At 42.0% G+C, this 19,068-nt stretch overlaps 1 protein-coding gene across 3 annotated transcripts in view; it reads right to left on the minus strand.

Moving 5' to 3' along the window:
- The window catches only part of lmo3 (LIM domain only 3), a 40,760-nt gene extending 22,715 nt beyond the window's left edge, over positions 1–18,045 (minus strand). The window contains exons 1-2 of one of the 3 annotated variants that reach the window (XM_086059691.1): positions 17,622–18,045; positions 12,742–12,955 (exon numbers count right to left, since the gene is read on the minus strand). In XM_086059691.1, coding sequence (XP_085915817.1) covers positions 12,742–12,947 — 206 coding nt within the window. In that variant the 5' untranslated portion in view covers positions 12,948–12,955; positions 17,622–18,045. Of the gene's footprint in view, positions 1–12,741; positions 12,956–16,025; positions 16,301–16,534; positions 16,655–17,621 lie in introns of those variants that run through there. The other 2 variants (XM_086059692.1, XM_086059693.1) reach the window with 2 other exon arrangements.
- Between the last annotated feature and the right edge of the window lie 1,023 nt (positions 18,046–19,068).

Here is a 19,068-nt window from a genome sequence, read left to right on the forward strand (position 1 = left end):
AAGCGGCAGGCATGATTTCTTCAAAACTTTGGATACCAATAATGAGTCTTTGATTTATTTTCACTTGAGAGATTTCCGGCTTTTCTTTTTCTTCGTGTTGGCCTGGGCAAACATTTCCATGTTGACATGGTTATATCAACTCGGCAAATACGCATTCAGCAACATCAGCGGTAATAGATACAGTAGATCTTCTATCGAGTGACGTAAGCTAGTACGTGCCAATGTTGTCAGGTGACCTAACGAAGTTGTTAATTCCTTTGTTGAGTGACTTGTTTGTCAATGTGGCCCATCCAAGGGCAAAGCAGTGTGTAGCATTAGCATTCTTGTCTTTCTTTTGGCATCCTCATGAATAAATCAGGCTGTTAAAATTGCCACATTTACATCTCATTTCACACAAGCATAGCACGGCAACGGGGACCGGCTCGACTCGGTTAAGCAAAGCGGACTTCTCCATTGTGGAGTGCGTTATCTGCGATATTCAGGTTTTACAAAGCCTCACGCGACTCCAATCCGGAGAGCGCCGTTATCGTGGAAGAAAGAGCAACATCAAAAACATCCTATTGCGTCCTCAAAGCCGCCACGATGAAAACAAAAATAGCCCGATAAGGCGCCTTCCCAACAAGTCGGCGTGGAATAACGTACCAAGTGTCTGATCACTAGATCTGGCAAACATGTGGCGAGGAAGGCTGTAGCAGGATGACGGTTGGGCATTGGGGGATGCACAATAGTGTCTGGCAGTTCCGCTAGGCCGCCCACTAATTGAGAAGTCGCTCAGGGGTTCAGCACAGGTCTCACAGCCCTGCCTAAACCATTCAAATAACGCCTGTAAGTGGGGCTGACACCAACCAATCAGCAATTTGCAATGCTGTTTTCCACAGTTCTGCGCCCGTCTCCCCGCTTTCACCCCGGCGCTGTTTCAACAGCTGCAGCCGGCTACCATCACCGCGGTTAGCACTCGTCTCGGTGTCTTCCTCTGCCCACACCCCTACTTCATCTCCATAAAGGCCTCATTAACCAGGGGTGGCACACAAGGCCTTACCACATCCACACACACACACCACTACGTCGATGCACATTACCACACTAATTGCCGGCAAACTGAACCGACTGACTCGCGGATCAGGTTCCACCGCTCCCACACTTCCATAATGGGGCTTGACTCCTGCTCGCACACTTCCACTAACAATACAAGACTTGGAGTTCAGGTGACCTTCCTAATGTGGAACATCACCTCTGACATCAGCACGGATGTCAGAATGGACACATACAATATATATATATATATATATATATATATATGTGGTTTTTTTTAAGCAGTCATATATGATATATCAGCCCTTTAAAAACAACAACTTTTTTTCATACACATTAACACATAAGACAAAGGTAATGTTAACCCATTCCCCAAATATAAATAAATAAATATTTAGCAACAAATAAATAAATAAATGTGAATTTATTTAAATTTAAGTTGATCTGAATTTTATTTGGCCAAAATAGCAGATGCGGCATCGGCCTCAAAAAATCCATATTGGTCAGGCCTTAGTTTTTACATGCTGGGCAGTACTGGAACAGATGCATTACAATTAGGCTAGTGGATTTATGCTAGCCAAATGATATGGTTTGACTGTTGACATATACAACAGTCGTATCCGGGCATGATCAAACTGATGAAGGCTCTATCAAGAACATAGCCAGTGTGTGAATGGAGGACCAGCAGAACCAAATCCCAGATTTGACTGAATAATTCCTGATCTGGTATCTACACTTAAGAGCGCCAGCACAAATGCATACAACGATTTTTCCATTTTTATAATTCCATCTTTAATGGGCACAATGCCAAGCTCTCGTCTATCTTCATCTACGATGTAAGCCGCACATCGTTTTGTCATTCTCAGCGATGAAGCATCGACAGTGCAGGTTTCCGGGGAGACATCTGGCACTTTCGGACAGGATAGGACAGCGCAAGGGCACATTGCCGATGCTTCCAAAACACACGGTCGTGAAACAAAATAAGAGCAGCGTTGCCAAAACTTGTGGGGATGGAGGCGGGAGGGAATGCTGCACTGCCGTGAGAGGTAAACAGCAAACCCGTTATCATTCTCTAACACGCTCACCAAACAGACGGAGAAGCCAAATATGTGGTGGCGCTGTGTTGCCGGCAAGGCTTGAGGCCCGCGACTGCACACATGAACTCAATTTCCACCAAGCAGTCCAGTTCAGTTTGCTATGGTATTGTTTGTAACTGTAACTGTGTATGCTATAAATCTACTCACAGGCATATATTCTTTATACTTTATCCTCAAAATTGCATTAACTTACTCGGTTACTAAATTGCCCAAAAAACTTTAAAATCAAGGCACCACTATACTTGTATGTAAGACGGCGTATTAGGGCCACGTATAAATATATATTTTTAGAGGGCGGGGGCAATATTCTGAGAAAAAAAACGTGCAAATTTGCCACTTTATAAACTCGCAAAATTACGAGTTTTTTTCTCGCAAATTTGCCACTTTATATAGTGGCAGATTTGCGAGAAAAAACCCTTTGAAACCTACGAGACATACACGTAGCCTAGCTATAGTCTAATCATGTGAGGATTCGTTTGTGGTTAATGGGACACTGTTTATAAAACGAAAAGGCAGGATGGAAACGGATTCATTCTTAAATTAAAACTTTACTTGTCATTCACCGCAGCCAGAGCGACAACACTTCCTAATCTGCTGACTAACACAACTGAATAACATTAGCATACCATAGGTAAATGAAAGTTCTCTCGCAAATCTACCACTATATAAAGTGGCAAATTTGCCACTTTATAAACTTGCAAATTTGCCACTTTATAAACTCGCAAATTTGTGAGAGAAAAAAATCCTAAATTTGTGAGTTTATAAAGTGGCAAATTTGCGAGTTTTTTTCTCGCAAATTTGTGTTTTTTCTCGGAATATTGCGTCCGCCCTCTAAAAAAAATTATATTTATACGTGGCCCTAATAGGCCGTCGTATGTATGTACCTACAGTACATCCCAATAATAATGAAAATGAAAGCTCCAAGCAGTGATGAATGACCAAAGAACTTGCTGTGTAACAGTCAAAAAATGTGAAATAGACCAGACTTAAAACTCCACTTAATCTGTAAAGCCTTCCCCAAGAGGAAAGTGGATATTAATATATGCATGGGAATGACCTGAGGCACTGCCAGTAAAGAGGGGCCAACGGAGGTCAAATAGCCGCCTAACTGCACTTGAGTTTAATTAAAAAGACAAAGGGGGGCATCATTTTGGAGTGGACAGCGAAGATTACTGTTCAATGAGAAGGGGAGCTCAGCTCCAACTCTTTCAGTGGGCCCGCGTCCCCCTTTCCCATAAGTCCTTGCGCCATCTCTCATCCCTTTGATGTGAATATAGACCATTTATTAGGGCCATAAAGGTTAATCTGGGGGGAGAGAGGATATCACATGGTGGGCATGGGCGGAGGAATCGGCACGAGTTGGCGCTCTGGAGGAAAGTTCAAATTCACTTATCAGGTAATCAACTTCTCCCGTGTTTAATGAAAAACCTTGAAAGAGCAAAGTGGGACATGGCGGGCTTTGAGTGTTTAAAAACTTGATTTGCTTGAATGAATTTAACACAATGGGAGTCAATATTCATTACTGGGAGGTCTGCTCGGTCAGAGGGGGTTCATGATTGGGACGGCCGCATGATTTACTATATTACAGAGTAACACAAGATGATGGATGTGTTCAATTGCACAAAGTAACTGACTCAATGAATTTTTCATTACCCTGGTTGATGTGTTTGGGACAGAGAATTAGATAAGGCCGCTGATGAAACAGAGCTGTGGCTGTGTATCAGAAGGCCCCGAGGGCGCCGCTTTTAGATTTGTTCATTTGGCACACTTCGGTCCAAATTTAAGCAAACCCCTTCTATATAATCCGACTGTAATTACTACTGTTTGGCTGGAAGGAGCGCACAAACATAACTGGAGGGAAAATTATATTTAATAAAAGTATATTGCACTGAAGGGAGCACGGCGGTTAGCCTGTCTACGGTCCAGTCAAATACTGTGTGGGTTTTCTCCTGGCACTCTGACTTCATCCCACGCTCCGAAAACAATCATGTAGGGTTAATTGAGGTTAATTTCCATAGGTGTGAATGTGAGAGTGAATGGGTATTTGTAAATATGCCCTATGATGCCCAATCTAGAGGAAATACATTTTTAAAAAATGTGTGTGGATGTATGAATATTACACATACAGCTCTGCGAAAATAAGAGCTACCCCCCACCCCCCACCCCCCAAAAAAACACACACACACACAAAGCAAAACAAAACACTTTTAGATATTTTTTTATGGAAGTGTGGAACTGCCACTGTAGAGTAAACATTTTTGACTGGCGAGTATGTTCCAACGTATTTGCGTATATGTTCCAACGTATAATACCCTCGAACGTACACAGAAATACGTTCAAACATACCCGCAAGTACGTTCAAACATACTCAAAAATACGTTCAAACATACTCGCAAATACGTTCAAACATACTCAAAAATACGTTCAAACATACTCGCAAATACGTTCAAACATACTCAAAAATACGTTCAAACATACTCGCAAATACGTTCAAACATACTCAAAAATACGTTCAAACATACTCGCAAATACGTTCAAACATACTCAAAAATACGTTCAAACATACTCGCAAGTACGTTCGAGCATACACAAAAAACGTTCGGACATACTTGCAAATACGTTCAAACATACTCGCAAATACGTCAGAACGTACTTGTATTCTAAATGCTACAAACAAAGCATATTTTCCCATAATGCCATGGGGTATTGCACATGCTTTTTTTTTTTTAAGTATTTGGCCCACATAATACCAATACGTTCAAAAGTAAAACTCATTGTTTATTTTATACTTTTATGATTTATTATGTCTGGACAAACTCCCAATTCCAAAAATGCCCACAAAGCAATCAAATATATATATATATATATATATATATATATATATATATATATATATATATATATATATATATATATATATATTTGATCAATTTCATCACTGCCCTGCAAAATGGCAAAAATGGAGTTAGCCCAGTGTTCTTCACTGTGCCTTAATCTGTTTCTATCATACAACTCGTGGTACTCATGTCTGTCCCTCTTTACTTAACTACATTACATAATATTCATCAGTTACGACGGATGCCTCGAGGTCGTATCGGTGTCATCAAAAGGCCGCGATAGTTAGGTGTGAGACGGCAAGCGGGAACATGGCAACCTGAAGATGCGAGCAGGGAGGGAAAAAAAAAAGGAAAAACCTTGGAGAATTACATAAGTCTACCAAGAATATGTGACGGTGGGAAATCAATAGACCAACAATAACAACACATAAAGGCGCAGGCGGCACAAGTGGACCATTACAGTAAACACCGTGTTCGGCTAGAGTGAGCTGTCTATTCACCGGTGAGTAATCATCTCACTGTCTAATACGCAACAGGGGGATCAGAAGGGGAAATTGTAGCCAACCAACTTCTGTCTACAACAAAGTTAGTGTTTATCACATGGATGAGTTGCTGTTGGACTAAACTGTCCACCGCCGTGAGGCAGTGTAAATGAAGTTACACTCCACAACTGTAGGGGGAGCCCTGTGCCTAGTATTCTCTTTAACATTACAGGTGAAATGTGACACTTTTTCAAACTTAGCAGCAGTAAAATACACTAAATGTCATTCTTTTGCTGTGAAATGTGTTGACTTTTCCGTAAAGTGACCTAAAATGCGCATAATGGTGGGATTAGTTCAACAACTTGCAAGAAAGCTTTTGTCACACAGTAAACAGGAGCTATCACAAACATTGTTTCTTGTTTGGAACAGGAACATCGATATAACATTGAGTAAAAAGCCTCAAGCTGTGTTTTTTGTTGTCGTTTTTGATCAAATGGGATATTTCATTTGTTCGACTATGACGTGTTTCTCTGAAAAAGTACATGAGTAAGCCAATGGAGTTGACTTACTGTCTCACTTCAAATATCAATAGTGAATACAGAACTTGAGCTCTAGTATCGACTACGCTATATGACCAATGATCCATCCATTCATTTTCTGTTCCGATTATCTTTGAGCCTATGCCAGATGACTTCAGGCTGACTACGCCTTGGACTAGCTGCAAGTCAATCACAAGACACACATGAGCAACTATTTTCAGGCATTTATGACCTCATCGGAGCAGTTTAACAAAGCAGTTTGGAATTTTGTCACATTCAGCGACGTCCTCGTGTCAATGGAGAACATTTGTTTACAAGGTAGGGTAAGATTTTGGCTTGTCTTCACTGCAATATTTTGATAAACTATACGTGACTTTTTCTTTCTGACAATCTTTTAGATCGCTCCTCTCACTTCAACAGCCCACAGATGCCAGATTCTCGTCTCAAGATGCGTGGGAGGAATCACGCAGCAGCATCTCGGGTGCCTTCAAATCCCGAACACAAACAGGGGAGCACTTTTAGCCATTTAGACGTAAAGCCAATATCTGTAATTGCCATTTGACTGCATTCTGGCCTTAATCTTAACATGCAGCAATCAGAAAACCTTGATTGACCTTACAAAATGCTGCAGGAAGTCCCATAAAAATTCTTACATCATATCGCAACAATGGATGTCCATTACTGATAATATCTTTCACATTTGTGTGCCATGACCCGAAAATTCTCATTTAATCCAACCGGAAAAGAATCGGGGCCGTCAGCGTGGAAGCAGCGATTCCCATTATGCTATTTACAGTTCGGCCATGCTTTCACAACCTTAATTATTTCTAGTGTAATCTCAAAGAGACGAGCTAATTATGCGGCGCCGCTAAAATGGTTATAAACCCTCATGAATTGCGCTAACAAGAGATATCCCGTAATGTGTCTGTGATTAGCATTGCTCTCATTTTTATGTGCGGCGCTTCCACTGGCTCTGTTCACATTTGAGTGCTTCCATCAGAACAGTAGTTTGGAGTGACTAAGCATCCTTTTTCCCTCTGAAACAAATAAACTTGTCAATCATTAGCAAGTTTATTATAGTTAATAAAAACTAAAACGAAATAACTGAAATTGAAAAAAATAATTTTATGAACGAAATAAAATAAAATTTGAATTAAATAAATGAAGACTAGCGGAAGCTACAGCTTACGTTTATAAAACTATCTATAATGATTACAGAAATGCCCTTCGTTTTTGTCCGTTTATATCATACTCAATTTGAGCTTTCCGGGGTTCATTTTAAATTTTGGTATCAATGCACCTAAGAGGTAGATGAGGGAAGAATTGTAGTTGATAAAAATATAAAAACTAATAAAACTTGCTCTGAAAACTAATTAAAACTAATTTAAAAGCCAAAAGTCAAAACAGAAAAGCACAAACTTTAATGAAAAATCCCAAACTATGATGAAAAATCCCTGATTAATACACGTGATTGGTTGAGATGTCAATTATGCCGTTCAAATTTATGGAGAAAAATAAATACAAGAATCAGTTTGGGACAATGCAAAGATTACGCATTGAAAAGTGACACTCACATCCTTTATTTTTGGAATAAAATACAGTTGATGCAGTGATTTGTCATAATTTCATTTCTTCGTGGAATATGCGTATTCTTTCTTCTGAAAGATTAAATGAAACGGCGAAGTACAAAGGAAAAGGAAAAAGCCTACGGAAAGTTTCCGGAAAGGTTTTCTTAAAAGCACCAGGTGGTGACATCTTCATTTTTCACAGCCCAAAAGTGAGCCTGCGTGGTTCTCCTCGCGCTCCCCTATGCATTATTCTTGCTTTAAGCAGCACGTCTCCTCAGGGGGACGGGGGGTGGGGGTGGTGGGGGTGGTGGGGGTGTATTGTTTTACAACACACCCAGCTGCGGCCTACTTGCCTGGCCTGGGGTTCTTTTTCAAGGAGTTGTCTTCGGTGACCCCTCTCTCTGGCAGTTATTAATAATAACACGTGCCGGGGAATAGTTCACCTTGTAGCTCTGAGGCCGCTGCTTGTATGTCTAGCCTCATACAGGGGGGTCTCGGGGGGGGGGGGGGAGAACGAACGGGAGGCGGGAGGGGCTTGAAAGGTAAAGCAATCCAAGCTGAGATGCACACAAAAGACATCAAACAAAGTTCCCCCCCCCTCCCCCTTGCATGTAATTAGAATCAGGTATCATCTGCAATCCTGCTAAAGCGATGAAGAGTCTGATTAGCGGCATCAAAGGAGGCCAAGAGGGCCGAGACTCGTGATGGAGGGCTGTGCGTGCGTGCCGAACGGGAGGGGTGGAAAAAGAAGATGAAGGCTAAAGATGCTGGAGTGCCGAGGCTGACAGACTGAGTGCCGCATTCTCCACCTCCAAGTCCCCATTAAAAGCTCGAGCAGGCGAAGCCTTTTGTGCATGCTGAGTGCTCCATTGTAATAACAAGCAGCCCAGATACGATTCAATCTGGAGCCTCACTGAGGCTTTCCTGACAAAATTCTGCTGCTAAAGTGTTCAAAGTGCTCGACAAATTGAAGGCTCCCTTTTCTTTTCCAGCGCAAAGAAAATATTTTAAGTTTCCCAGGAAGGCAGTGTCGTGTCTGTTGTTTTTTTTTTTTCCCAGCAGGAATTTGCGCAGCTTGACATCCTAATTGATTATGCGGAAGTCAAACTGCAGCTGGTTTTATCTAAATATGGCCACGGTGCAAGGGCGGCGTAAGTAATACTGGTGGCATTCACGGGCACAGCGGGCACCGTGACCTTTCACAGAGCCGCATTCGTCAAGACACAGACGGCTACCTTTGCTACCCCCCCCCCCCAGAAAAAGTGAGTGTATAGATGCGTACAGAAGGAGGGAAAATGTTGTTTCACACAACTTACCAGGACACATACCAAGCCACGCCAGTCAAAAACAGCATGTCGTATCACATGACCTTTCGCGAGAAAAAACAAGACGAGATCCAGCCGGCCGCCATTAATACTCTCAATACAGTATAAAGTGTCTTATAATAATACTTAGCAATGATTTTGATTCCATCTTTGGCTACAAAGTGAAGCGTGGAGAGTCTCTGTCGTGAATGCAGGTAATGACTGGGGAACTCACAGCCTCTGAAACATCCACAATCTCTCTTTTTGTATTATTATTTTGTGAAAAAAAAAAAATCGACTATGTGTCGGAACAAATTTGCACACTTAAAATGTGAATTGGAAATTTGAACGTCAAACCACTTCTTTGTGCATTTTTCAAGGTTCCACTCTATTTATTTTGACCTTTTGTCATACATGGTAAATGACACATTGTTGTGGTTTTACATAGTAATTATTGTGCACATTGCATACAACATGTTAAAACAAGGCAAAATACAAGATAACAGTGTGAAAGAAAAAGTCTACACACCCATGTTCAAATGATAGGTTTTTGTGCTCCAAAAAAAAAAAGACGCAGATAAATCTTTTCAAGAAATCTCCACTATTAATTTGACCTATAACATGCACAGCTCAGTTGAGGGAGAAAAAATTATTGAGAGGTGAAGTAAAAATAAACAGCTGAGACAATGTGGTTGCACAAGTGTGCACACCCTCATAACCGAGGACGTGAATGTGTTCAGAACTCGCCACTCACATTCAAACTATCAGCACACAACTGTCATAATTTAAAGTGCATCTGACTCAGGACAGATACAGTTTGGTTGTTCTAGTAGGATTTTCTTGATGTTTTTTTTTTCTTCTTGCCGTAACGTTTTGTGTAACACTGACACCATTTTCAAATTGTCATCACCAAAAAGTTCAACCTTGGTTTCATTAATCATGACAGAATTCCCAGCATAGGCTAGAAAACAAAATAATGTCAGGAAAAGCCTATTAGAACAGCTGAACTTTATTTGAGGCTACTCAATGTCTGACTCCCATTTAAGATGGATTTGGTGAATGGGTGTGTAGACTTTTCATATCCACTGTCTGTGGAAGGATCTTTTACCTCCATTCCTAAGCGTGGCCTTCAACATAAAATTCAAATGCGCTTGCACTCGGAAAACTACGTTTGTGAGTAATCACACGCCGCAGCCAACGAAATATCCCTTTTCTTATTAAAGCGATGACACATGTTCACGAGCGGGAATGTATCTAAATGAGATTTCCGAGGAGAATAGATGGCTTTGAGACAGGCTAAGCTTTTTTTCTCTTCACTGCCTGTCACTGTGCGGCGATAAAGGTTGACGTGATGTCACAGTCGCGCCTGACGCCGACATACAAATGTGTAATAAGCTTGATGTGAGATATAAAAAAGCTATTTTGTATTTCTTTTTTTCTGGGGGTGGGTGGGGTGGGTGGGGGGTGGCGTTTTGATTCTGAAGGAGAAGCGTTAAAAAAAAGTATTACTTTAAACCATGCTCTACATTTGGTTATCGCTCAGCTTTCTAAAAAGCTGAATAAATCCAGCTGTGTTGACTGCTGTGCGCATTTGCTTGCGTTCACAATCTTAGTAAAACCACTGTAGAGGAAAATTGGAAGTTGGGGGGGGAAAAAATGAATGAATACATAGATAAATAAATAAAGTTTTCTCCTTTCGCTCTTTAAAATGGATGCTCGGAATTTACAGTTTCCCATTAACTGATGCCCAACAGCTTTTTTTTTTTTTCTTTTTTTTTTTCATGTGGCCCACCCCCCCTCCCGGCCTTGGTGGTGCTCGGATGTTCGGGGAAACGCGTTAGCTCTTAGCGTCGAAAATAGCGCATCAGCATAAACAAAGTGGCGCTATTACCTGGAATCACCGACGGAAAGCCTGCAAAGGGATCGTTTATGGATACGTTATTCATAGGGAGCAAAGTACAAATCAAGCTCGAGGAGATAATATCCGTAATTTTCTTTGCATTCCTCGCTGTGCATCATATTCAATCGCACCGGGGGATTGCTGAAGCCTTAAGTATTATTCCCACTGTTTCTTTCCTTTCATTTTAGGGGGATTATTAGTCCTCTGCCGGTTTTTAGACCCCGGTAGAATTCTATTAACCCTTGTTATGTCATGCTTAATAACATACAGACCTGCTAAACAGAACAGGAGCACCCGTGTCACAATATAAAAACGGACAGATTCTGAAATTGTGATTTTCCCCCCCATCGCTTCTAACCCCGGGCTGACACAAGTGAGATAAACACAAGTCCAAATAATATACAGAAAGCGCTTTTTTTTCCCTTTTTTTTTTACGAGAGCGAGCGCGCGTGTGCGGTTGCGGGGGTCATGAATCTGTCGCAAGTCCTGATAACGTAAATCATTCCATTTTAAGGCAAGGTTAGGCCGAGTCAATGGGATGTCCTCGCAAGTGATGGAAAGTGTAAAATTGCAGCGTTCTTGTAATATCGCCGTCATTGATTAGCCGGGTGATGGAGCCTGACTTTTTTTTGTGTGGCTCCGCAGACCAGATGGGGAGTGCTGCCGTTTGTTGGGTTTGCCGCTCATTAAGCCGGCCGTGTGTGTTGGGGAGATGTCGCGGCATGTCATGATGTTGAGCGCTGAATCAATTCAGTCACCTTGAAGATGAAAGAATAACATGTTGGAATTGGCCACATACCTTGGGAAAATGCGCACGGGTGGAAAAGGCCAGAAATTTGAAGCCAATAACATGTGAAAAGATAACTATGTAGTTGTGAATTGTGGAGAAGTTACCTAGTTAAGTTAAGTTAGCTCACAAACTAGCTGGTGGCTAGCAAGCGGCGATGTTTTTCGCGAGTATGAAGCCTCATTTTATATCCTTGGCGATTTTTTATTCAAAATTTGTCGGTGTTGTTAACATCACTCTTCTCTGTGGTGTCTCAAATTGAGAAGAAATTCATTCTCACTTTACTTTTAAGATGAAATGCTAAAGTATTCAACTTAAAAGTTAAATACAACTGAGTTGTGTTTACTAAACTTCAGGTGTCATGTGAGTCGGAGCATGGAATAATTTCCTAGTGTTAGTTCACCATTTAAGACATCTGATTGGACCAGTGTTTTTCTTACGTCCAATTGGATTCCAGTATAAAAAGAAGGAATTACCCGGTGCTGCTACTGTAGCAGCCAGGCTAATTTCTTTGGGGTTTGCTTGTTGTTTACAAGCTTCTTGTTGCTTTGAGTTATGCCAACAACTAAACTACAATATCTCAATGTGAGACGAAGACTTATTTAGAATCATATACAGCAGCAATAAGAGCTGTAAGATAGCTAGCTGCTATAGCTAAAACAATTTTATACTTAGATTAACCAAACCATGACAACTAGGATTAAAAATAAAATAAAACACAAAGCCAACTAAAAATTCCCAAAATTCACCTCCACAAGGGAAGACATGATGAGACAAATTTTAGACCGTTAGCTCCGCCTACAACCGCATTATTGAAGTAATAAACTGAGAACGAGCCACGCACACTTTCCATTCCCATTTAAACACAACAAAGTGTGTGACAGCACAAGAGCGCGTTGAACCAAAAACGTAACATTCAGTTATATTTAACTTTTTAAGTACAATACATTTGTGTAATGTTACAGCAATGTGCAATAATACGAAATATGCTTTTTAGGACTAAAACCTTCTTGGAAGTATTTTGGAGATGTTACCTGTTTGAGAAAAACAACAAAGCAAAAAACCCGAAGAAGGCAGCATTAAAAATGTGTTTCTCATCCGACCACATACAACCTAACCTCTAAAATGCGAGTAAGATTGATTTGAATGGAAAACGCCGGAGTGTTTGTTGAACGCTCGGAAAAGCGTCTCTTACCGTAGGTAGTCTCTCCGGCAGAGGATGAGGTTGGCTTTGGTGTAGAGCGTGGAGCCCACCTCGCCCAGCCTGCAGTCGCAGCAGGCGCACTTGAGGCAGTCTTCGTGCCAGTACTTATCGAGGGCCTTCAGTAGGTAGCGGTCCTTGATCTTCCGGTTGCAGCCGGCACAGCCCTTTGGCTTCGTGTCCGGCTGGACGGAAAGCATTTGTATACCTGCGACAAGATGACATGCAAGAGTTAGATGCAAAATCAAATCAAGGACATGAATGCGTATATTTTTCCAGGGAAGGTATATAATATAATATAATATAATATAATATAATATAATATAATATAATATAATATAATATAATATAATATAATATAATATAATATAATATTATATTATATTATATTATATTATATTATATTATATTATATTTAAATATAATATAATATAATATAATATAATATAATATAATATAATATAATATTATATTATATTATATTATATTATATTATATTTAAATATAATATAATATAATATAATATAATATAATATAATATAATATAATATAATATTGTATTATATTATATTTAGAGCTGTCAAACGATGAAATTTTTCAATCAGATTAATCACAATTATAATTTTGATTAATCACGATTAATCGCTTAATAAAAAAGCCTTTTTTATAAATAAAAAAATCCCCGCCACATTTGAAGAGCGCCGGTTATGTGTTAATTCTTTTGACATTTAATGTTATGAGGACTGTTAAATCTGCCATTTCTGGTGCCATCTTGTGCCTATAAATTTGCTAAACAAGGAACCACCACGCCCGAGAAAACCAGCCAATCAGAGACACGTCACGCTTTCTGTCTCCCACTGGTTGTTTTTCTCAGGCGCTGTGGTTTCTTGGAAAAAGATCACATTTATCACGCACTACTGCCAAGTAGTGTTGACATGTTTCAACAAATGACAAAAAGTGTTTTTATTTATTTAACTGCAAACTTTAAATTCCTAAATGTTTCTTTCCTGCCAGATTAAGGACAAAAATCATGGATTGACAGCAGACAGAAAAATATCAATACGACGCCATTTGGAAGCTCTTTAAGCACAACATGCCCTCTGCAACAAATAGCGTACAATCAGACTGATATGAAAAGATGCGGATATCGGAGTGTGTGTCATCTTTCTAAATGTCAAAAAAATCAGCGGAATCAAACTGATCGAAAAGTCAAGCAAAACGCCTGAAATGGAAGCCACATTTTCTTTCTGTTGATTGTGCGCGAGGGAGATTGAGAAATATTGCTGAGGCAGCTATAAAATAAATGTTAAAGCGATGTTTATCTGGGGGATGGCGTTCATAAATCCTGTTCTGCGTCATCACTTAACCAAAGGACATCATGAAGGAATATTAAGATTTGCCCAACTTTTTTTACTGGTGGAAGTTGACATCTTAAATGTATTTGTGAAGTGTGTTTTGCTCTTTTGGGCATGGTTTTGTGTGTTTTCATAAACAGCCTACAGGCACAAAGACAGCACTTTTTGGACACTTTTTTTTTGTAAACTGTTTAAAAATGCACTGACCTCCTCCGTATTTAAAGGGGTGTGGCTACAGACGAGAAGCTTTGCAGCCTGTCTGCATTGTTTGGCCTGAGCTGACTGAGGAGACCCTTTGTTGGTCCACTGGGGGACTTAAAGAAGAGGTGGGGAAGAGGGGAGGGTCACCGGGCTGGAATTAGTATTCTCCCACTATTCCCTGAGGAGAGGCGTACCCCCGTTTCCCTTTGTCCAACATTCAGCACACGCACAAGTCCTCAGTTTAGTTTCCTTGCCAATATCTCTAAATTGTGTACAGGAGGTAAAGTTATTTGGTCAGTTCACAATTATGATTTGCTTATTTGTTACAACTTAAGTCATTTTCATTGCTAAAGTTTATTGGAGTTGAATTTTTAAGTGGCGATCAAATGGATCCTCGTGCATTTACAAAAGCCAACGTTAGTTGTTGTCAAACTTACTCATTACTCATTTCTTTTCCTGACATCTTACAAGTTACATCTATTTCGAGTCAACATTTGCATTTTGGGCTCTAATTCAATTTAAATTAATTTCATAACATGCACCCAACATGCCAGTTGTCATTTTGAACTGTAGGCCACTACATGTATTTCTACTGTAACTTCTGCATCCCCCCCCCCCCCCCCCACACACACACACACAACACGCAACTATAGTATCCTTCCATTTAGACTAAGTATTTGCCCTAAAAGGTGCATCATATAGGCCACATTCATGATTTTCTATTACAACTTCCGGGTTAAAAAGTCAATATCACGTTTTTGTCTCTGACTTTTTTTTTTTTTTACCTGTCCATGCTATACACTATAGCCTATAAGTTAGCTACATATTTCTTCTACAACTTCTAGTATTTCATTCCAATTCGTATTTTTGACCTGAATAACTTGTAGCACTGCACCAAAAGACAACATTTATGTATTTCTCCTACAACTTATGCGTTTTCGACTTCGATAACATGCACGGGGAAAGTCCATTTTCTGTAGGCCTATTTCTCCTCAAACTTGTGTGTTGCGGGTGGGAAAAGCGTGCGCGGGCTGCGGTGCGCCGGCGAGCTCATCTCATTTGTTCCAGCGAGTTGCGGCTGTTGATTTGTTAATTGGCTGGATTTAGAGAGCGCGCGGGCTGCTCGCCCCTGGTTCCTCTCGGCCGCTCCTGTTCAGCTGCACTGATCCGTCCTGCAGCCTCGTTAACACTACAAAGTCGCCGCTGCTCATTACCAAAGCCAGAAGAAGAAAAAGGGGGAGCCGGTTTCGACTCCCCCCGCAATCAAGGAGAAGGAGAAGGGGAGAAGCATGGCAGGAATTCGGCCACTTGCTCTTCCGATTGCCGGTGGAAGAGGAGGGTGGAGGGGGTGCCTGAACAAAAGCGTCATTTTCCCCACATAGGAGGGTTGCGGGGGTCACAGCTGCTCGGAGCTTTAATGATATCTGTTTTATTTGCTTGCTGGCTCGTATCCTCCGTATAGCGGGGCTGCGCGTCCCCCGCGGTCACATGCATCATCGCCGGATGGAGGACGTCGGAGGAGACGAGGCTCCCCCCTACATAAACCTCCCACTATTTGCTGACATTTCACCCGATCACTTTAATTACCGTTGCCATGGCAGCGGAGTGATAACGAATTCGATATGTGAACATCGCGTGTACGCATGCAAGGGGAGCTTATTAGGAAAGACGAAGAGATTTTGCAAAATCCAACAACAAAGCCACAGAAAAAAGCTTGCTTACCGAAACTTTTCTCCCTTTTCTGCATTTGTTGAGCCGCTTCAGCAGCATGCAACCTGGTCCAGTCGAGCAGATGGCTTTGTTTTATATACACATGCACGCACGCGCGCACACGCACACACACAGACGAACGGGCGCCAATCCAGCCGATGAGAACGGACGAAACACCAAAAAAAAACGAGGTTCCGATCAGCAAAACACCGGATTGAAGCAAAGGTCGTCGAGCGTGGTGTTTGCGTGCAGGTTTTTGCCACCAGAGTGTGGAGCTGTGTGTGTGTAAGAGAGAGAGACAGAGAGAGAGACAGAGAGAGGGAGGAGAGAGAGAGAGAGAGAGAGAGAGAGAGAGAGAGAGAGAGAGAGAGAGAGAGAGAGAGAGAGCGAGCGAGCGAGCGACAAAGAGATGCTTGTCGGCGGCTCATGCAGCCACTAATCCGGCCACGAACGCCTTGCGTGCGCAAAAGAGCGACAGCGCACACGGAGAGATCCAACCAATCCCCCCCAAAGGTACTCACCTTTCCCAACAAGTTGATACCACTTAGTTTTTGCCCATAAGGGTCAGAGACAGGCTACAGGTGTTCGCTCCTCTGCGCAACTTTGCAAAATGTGTTCGTTGTGTGGCCGTCGTGTCCAAATGTATCAGTCAAATCTACCCCCCACCAACCCACTGCACTTCGCCCCCACCAACACAATGTGACCCAACACGATAAGGTCAATTGTAGACTGCCCCACGCTTTCAAAAGTTTGGATGCGCAAAGACGCAATTTTGGGACATCTCGATGTTTGATTTAGCGTCATCTTATCACCCAATTAAAGGAGTTTCTCAAGTTCCACTCACTGTCAATGTTATATTCATTTTCGATTCTTGTTTCAACGCTCGATTAAGTGTCCTGGCAAGACATTTTCGTCTTGACGACTTTCGATTAGGCATCCTGGCAACTTAAGCTGCCACTTTTCATGTACACAATTTTCCGTGGTTTTATTTAAATTAACATATATTCAACGTCAAAGTTATTGTCTTGAAAATTCTGCCAGGCATGGAGACAGAATGGCACTCGGATTTGGGCGATAATGAGATGGGTCATAAAACGCTCTCCGCGCGCCATTATGAGTGATGAGATGCATTAAAGCTGACAGGGGTATTACCTGGCCGTAATTAGGTTTTGTCATGGATTGAATTATTTCAAGGCGGCCTATCTTGGTAATCATGCAATTTGCCGCGGAGCCGCCGCTGCCACCCTCTTTCCCCCGGTGCCCTCCCACCCTCGTTTGGCAAATTATTCCCCTTCGCTGCGACTGGAGGACGGATAAGAGTTTTAGTAGGGAAACTAGACTGTTTTGGATTTGTTAAAAAAATAAGAATAATAATAACCGCGTGTTGGGAGTTCACGCGCATTTTACGCACAGTCAAAACTAACTCATGCACGAACACTTGCGGTGTCCAAAATAAAAATCCACCGTAAATCGGAAAAGATTTCAAGGCTGTGGGAATTTAGAAGCACTGCAGCCCACTTGTCAGCGCGACCGTGCGCCTTTACGCGTGTCCCACCACCAAAAACGGAGGACTTCAACTCACAAAACACACAAGAGGACTTAATCTACCTTGAAGTGAAGACAGCGGTGTCCAAAAATCAAAAATGAATATCGTCGCCGTCCAACTTTGTCACTTCCAATCGGCGCGCGCGTCCTCGAGTTCTCCGTAAAACTCCTCTCTCCGATCTTCCACCTCCACACTCGCCACCGTTTGGTTTGTCTCCAAGTGATGCCGGCGCTCTCCTATTTAAGCCCCTCCGCCAGGTCCCCAGTCAGCAGCACACTCCAGCTCATCCAAGAAGCTGACAAGCACCGTTAGGGAAGGCAGCGCATGTTGCTCTAATGGACCTCATTAAGCTCTACTTACAGATGTTCTCTTAACATAATTGATCTGCAGCGAGTTGAGAGGACGGCAACCCTATTCCCTAGCCCCCAATTATGGCCCGGTAATTAGATCCCCAACCTCCAGTTCTCCACATTCACCCTCCTTACATTCCGAAATATCAAAGTATCTCTTTCTCTCAAAGCGCCCCCCCCCCCACCTCAGCCAAACCCCCTCCCACCTCACCTCCAATGTCTCCTCCCACCCACCAACCCACCCACAAGACTTGACTATTGACAGTCAGATGTGCTAACCTTTTGTAGTGTGAAGCCAGACTAACTATAGCTGACAGTGCTTCCCCCCCACAACCCCCCCCCCCCCCACTCCGTGTCTCCCTGCCCGTTGGGAGTCAGTGTGAGTGACACAGGAAGTTAAAAAAAAAAAACACTTCCCATAAAAGGTTGTAATGATAATATCTGTCAAGGGAGACTTCCATAATGTCTTTTATCTTAAATAATTCCTCTGATGGCAACTTTTGAGAGGAGAAGCTGGGGCCGCACTGAAGAGTAAAATAGTGATCGTGCAGCTTTTTTTTGTAATGCCAATCAGTGCCACTCCTATCGCTCGTCTAATTAGCCGCTGCGTTAAAACAACAAATCACAAGGGAGATGCTCATGTCACGCGTTTGCACTTTGAACCCCCCCCCCCCCCCCCCCCCCCAAAACGAGGGCACTTTCCATGACGGTGATTTAGTGGGATGAAGTTTTGGAGAGTGAGCACGTCAGCATGGTAGAGTGGTTAGCATTTCTGCCCCACCTCCCACACATAAAAAAGGTACGGAAAATTGGGTGTTGAGCCCAAATAATGCCGCCCTGGGTGGCTCCACATATTGCACATACCAAAACTGTTCAATATTATATACATTAGGCTTAATTTGACCACCAACACTAAGCTTAAATGTGCTTAAAAATGTTTTAAGTTGAACCTGAACATGCAAACTCCACATGGGAATTCAAACCTGGAACCTTAGCTATGTGATTCGGACGTGTGAAACACTAGGTCGCCATGCTGCCCAATTTTGACGTCCTTTAAATGCTGTAATGTGATTGTTTGTTGATAGTTCAAATATGTTTGATAAGTGGCGACATAGCGGTTTGCACAGCCAAGAGGTTCTGGGTTCGAATCCCTGGAGTT

This window comes from Leptonotus elevatus, chromosome 17 (assembly GCF_054856555.1).
Source record: "Leptonotus elevatus isolate MCC_2025b chromosome 17, RoL_Lele_1.0, whole genome shotgun sequence".
In the NCBI taxonomy this organism is placed as follows: Eukaryota; Metazoa; Chordata; class Actinopteri; order Syngnathiformes; family Syngnathidae; genus Leptonotus; species Leptonotus elevatus.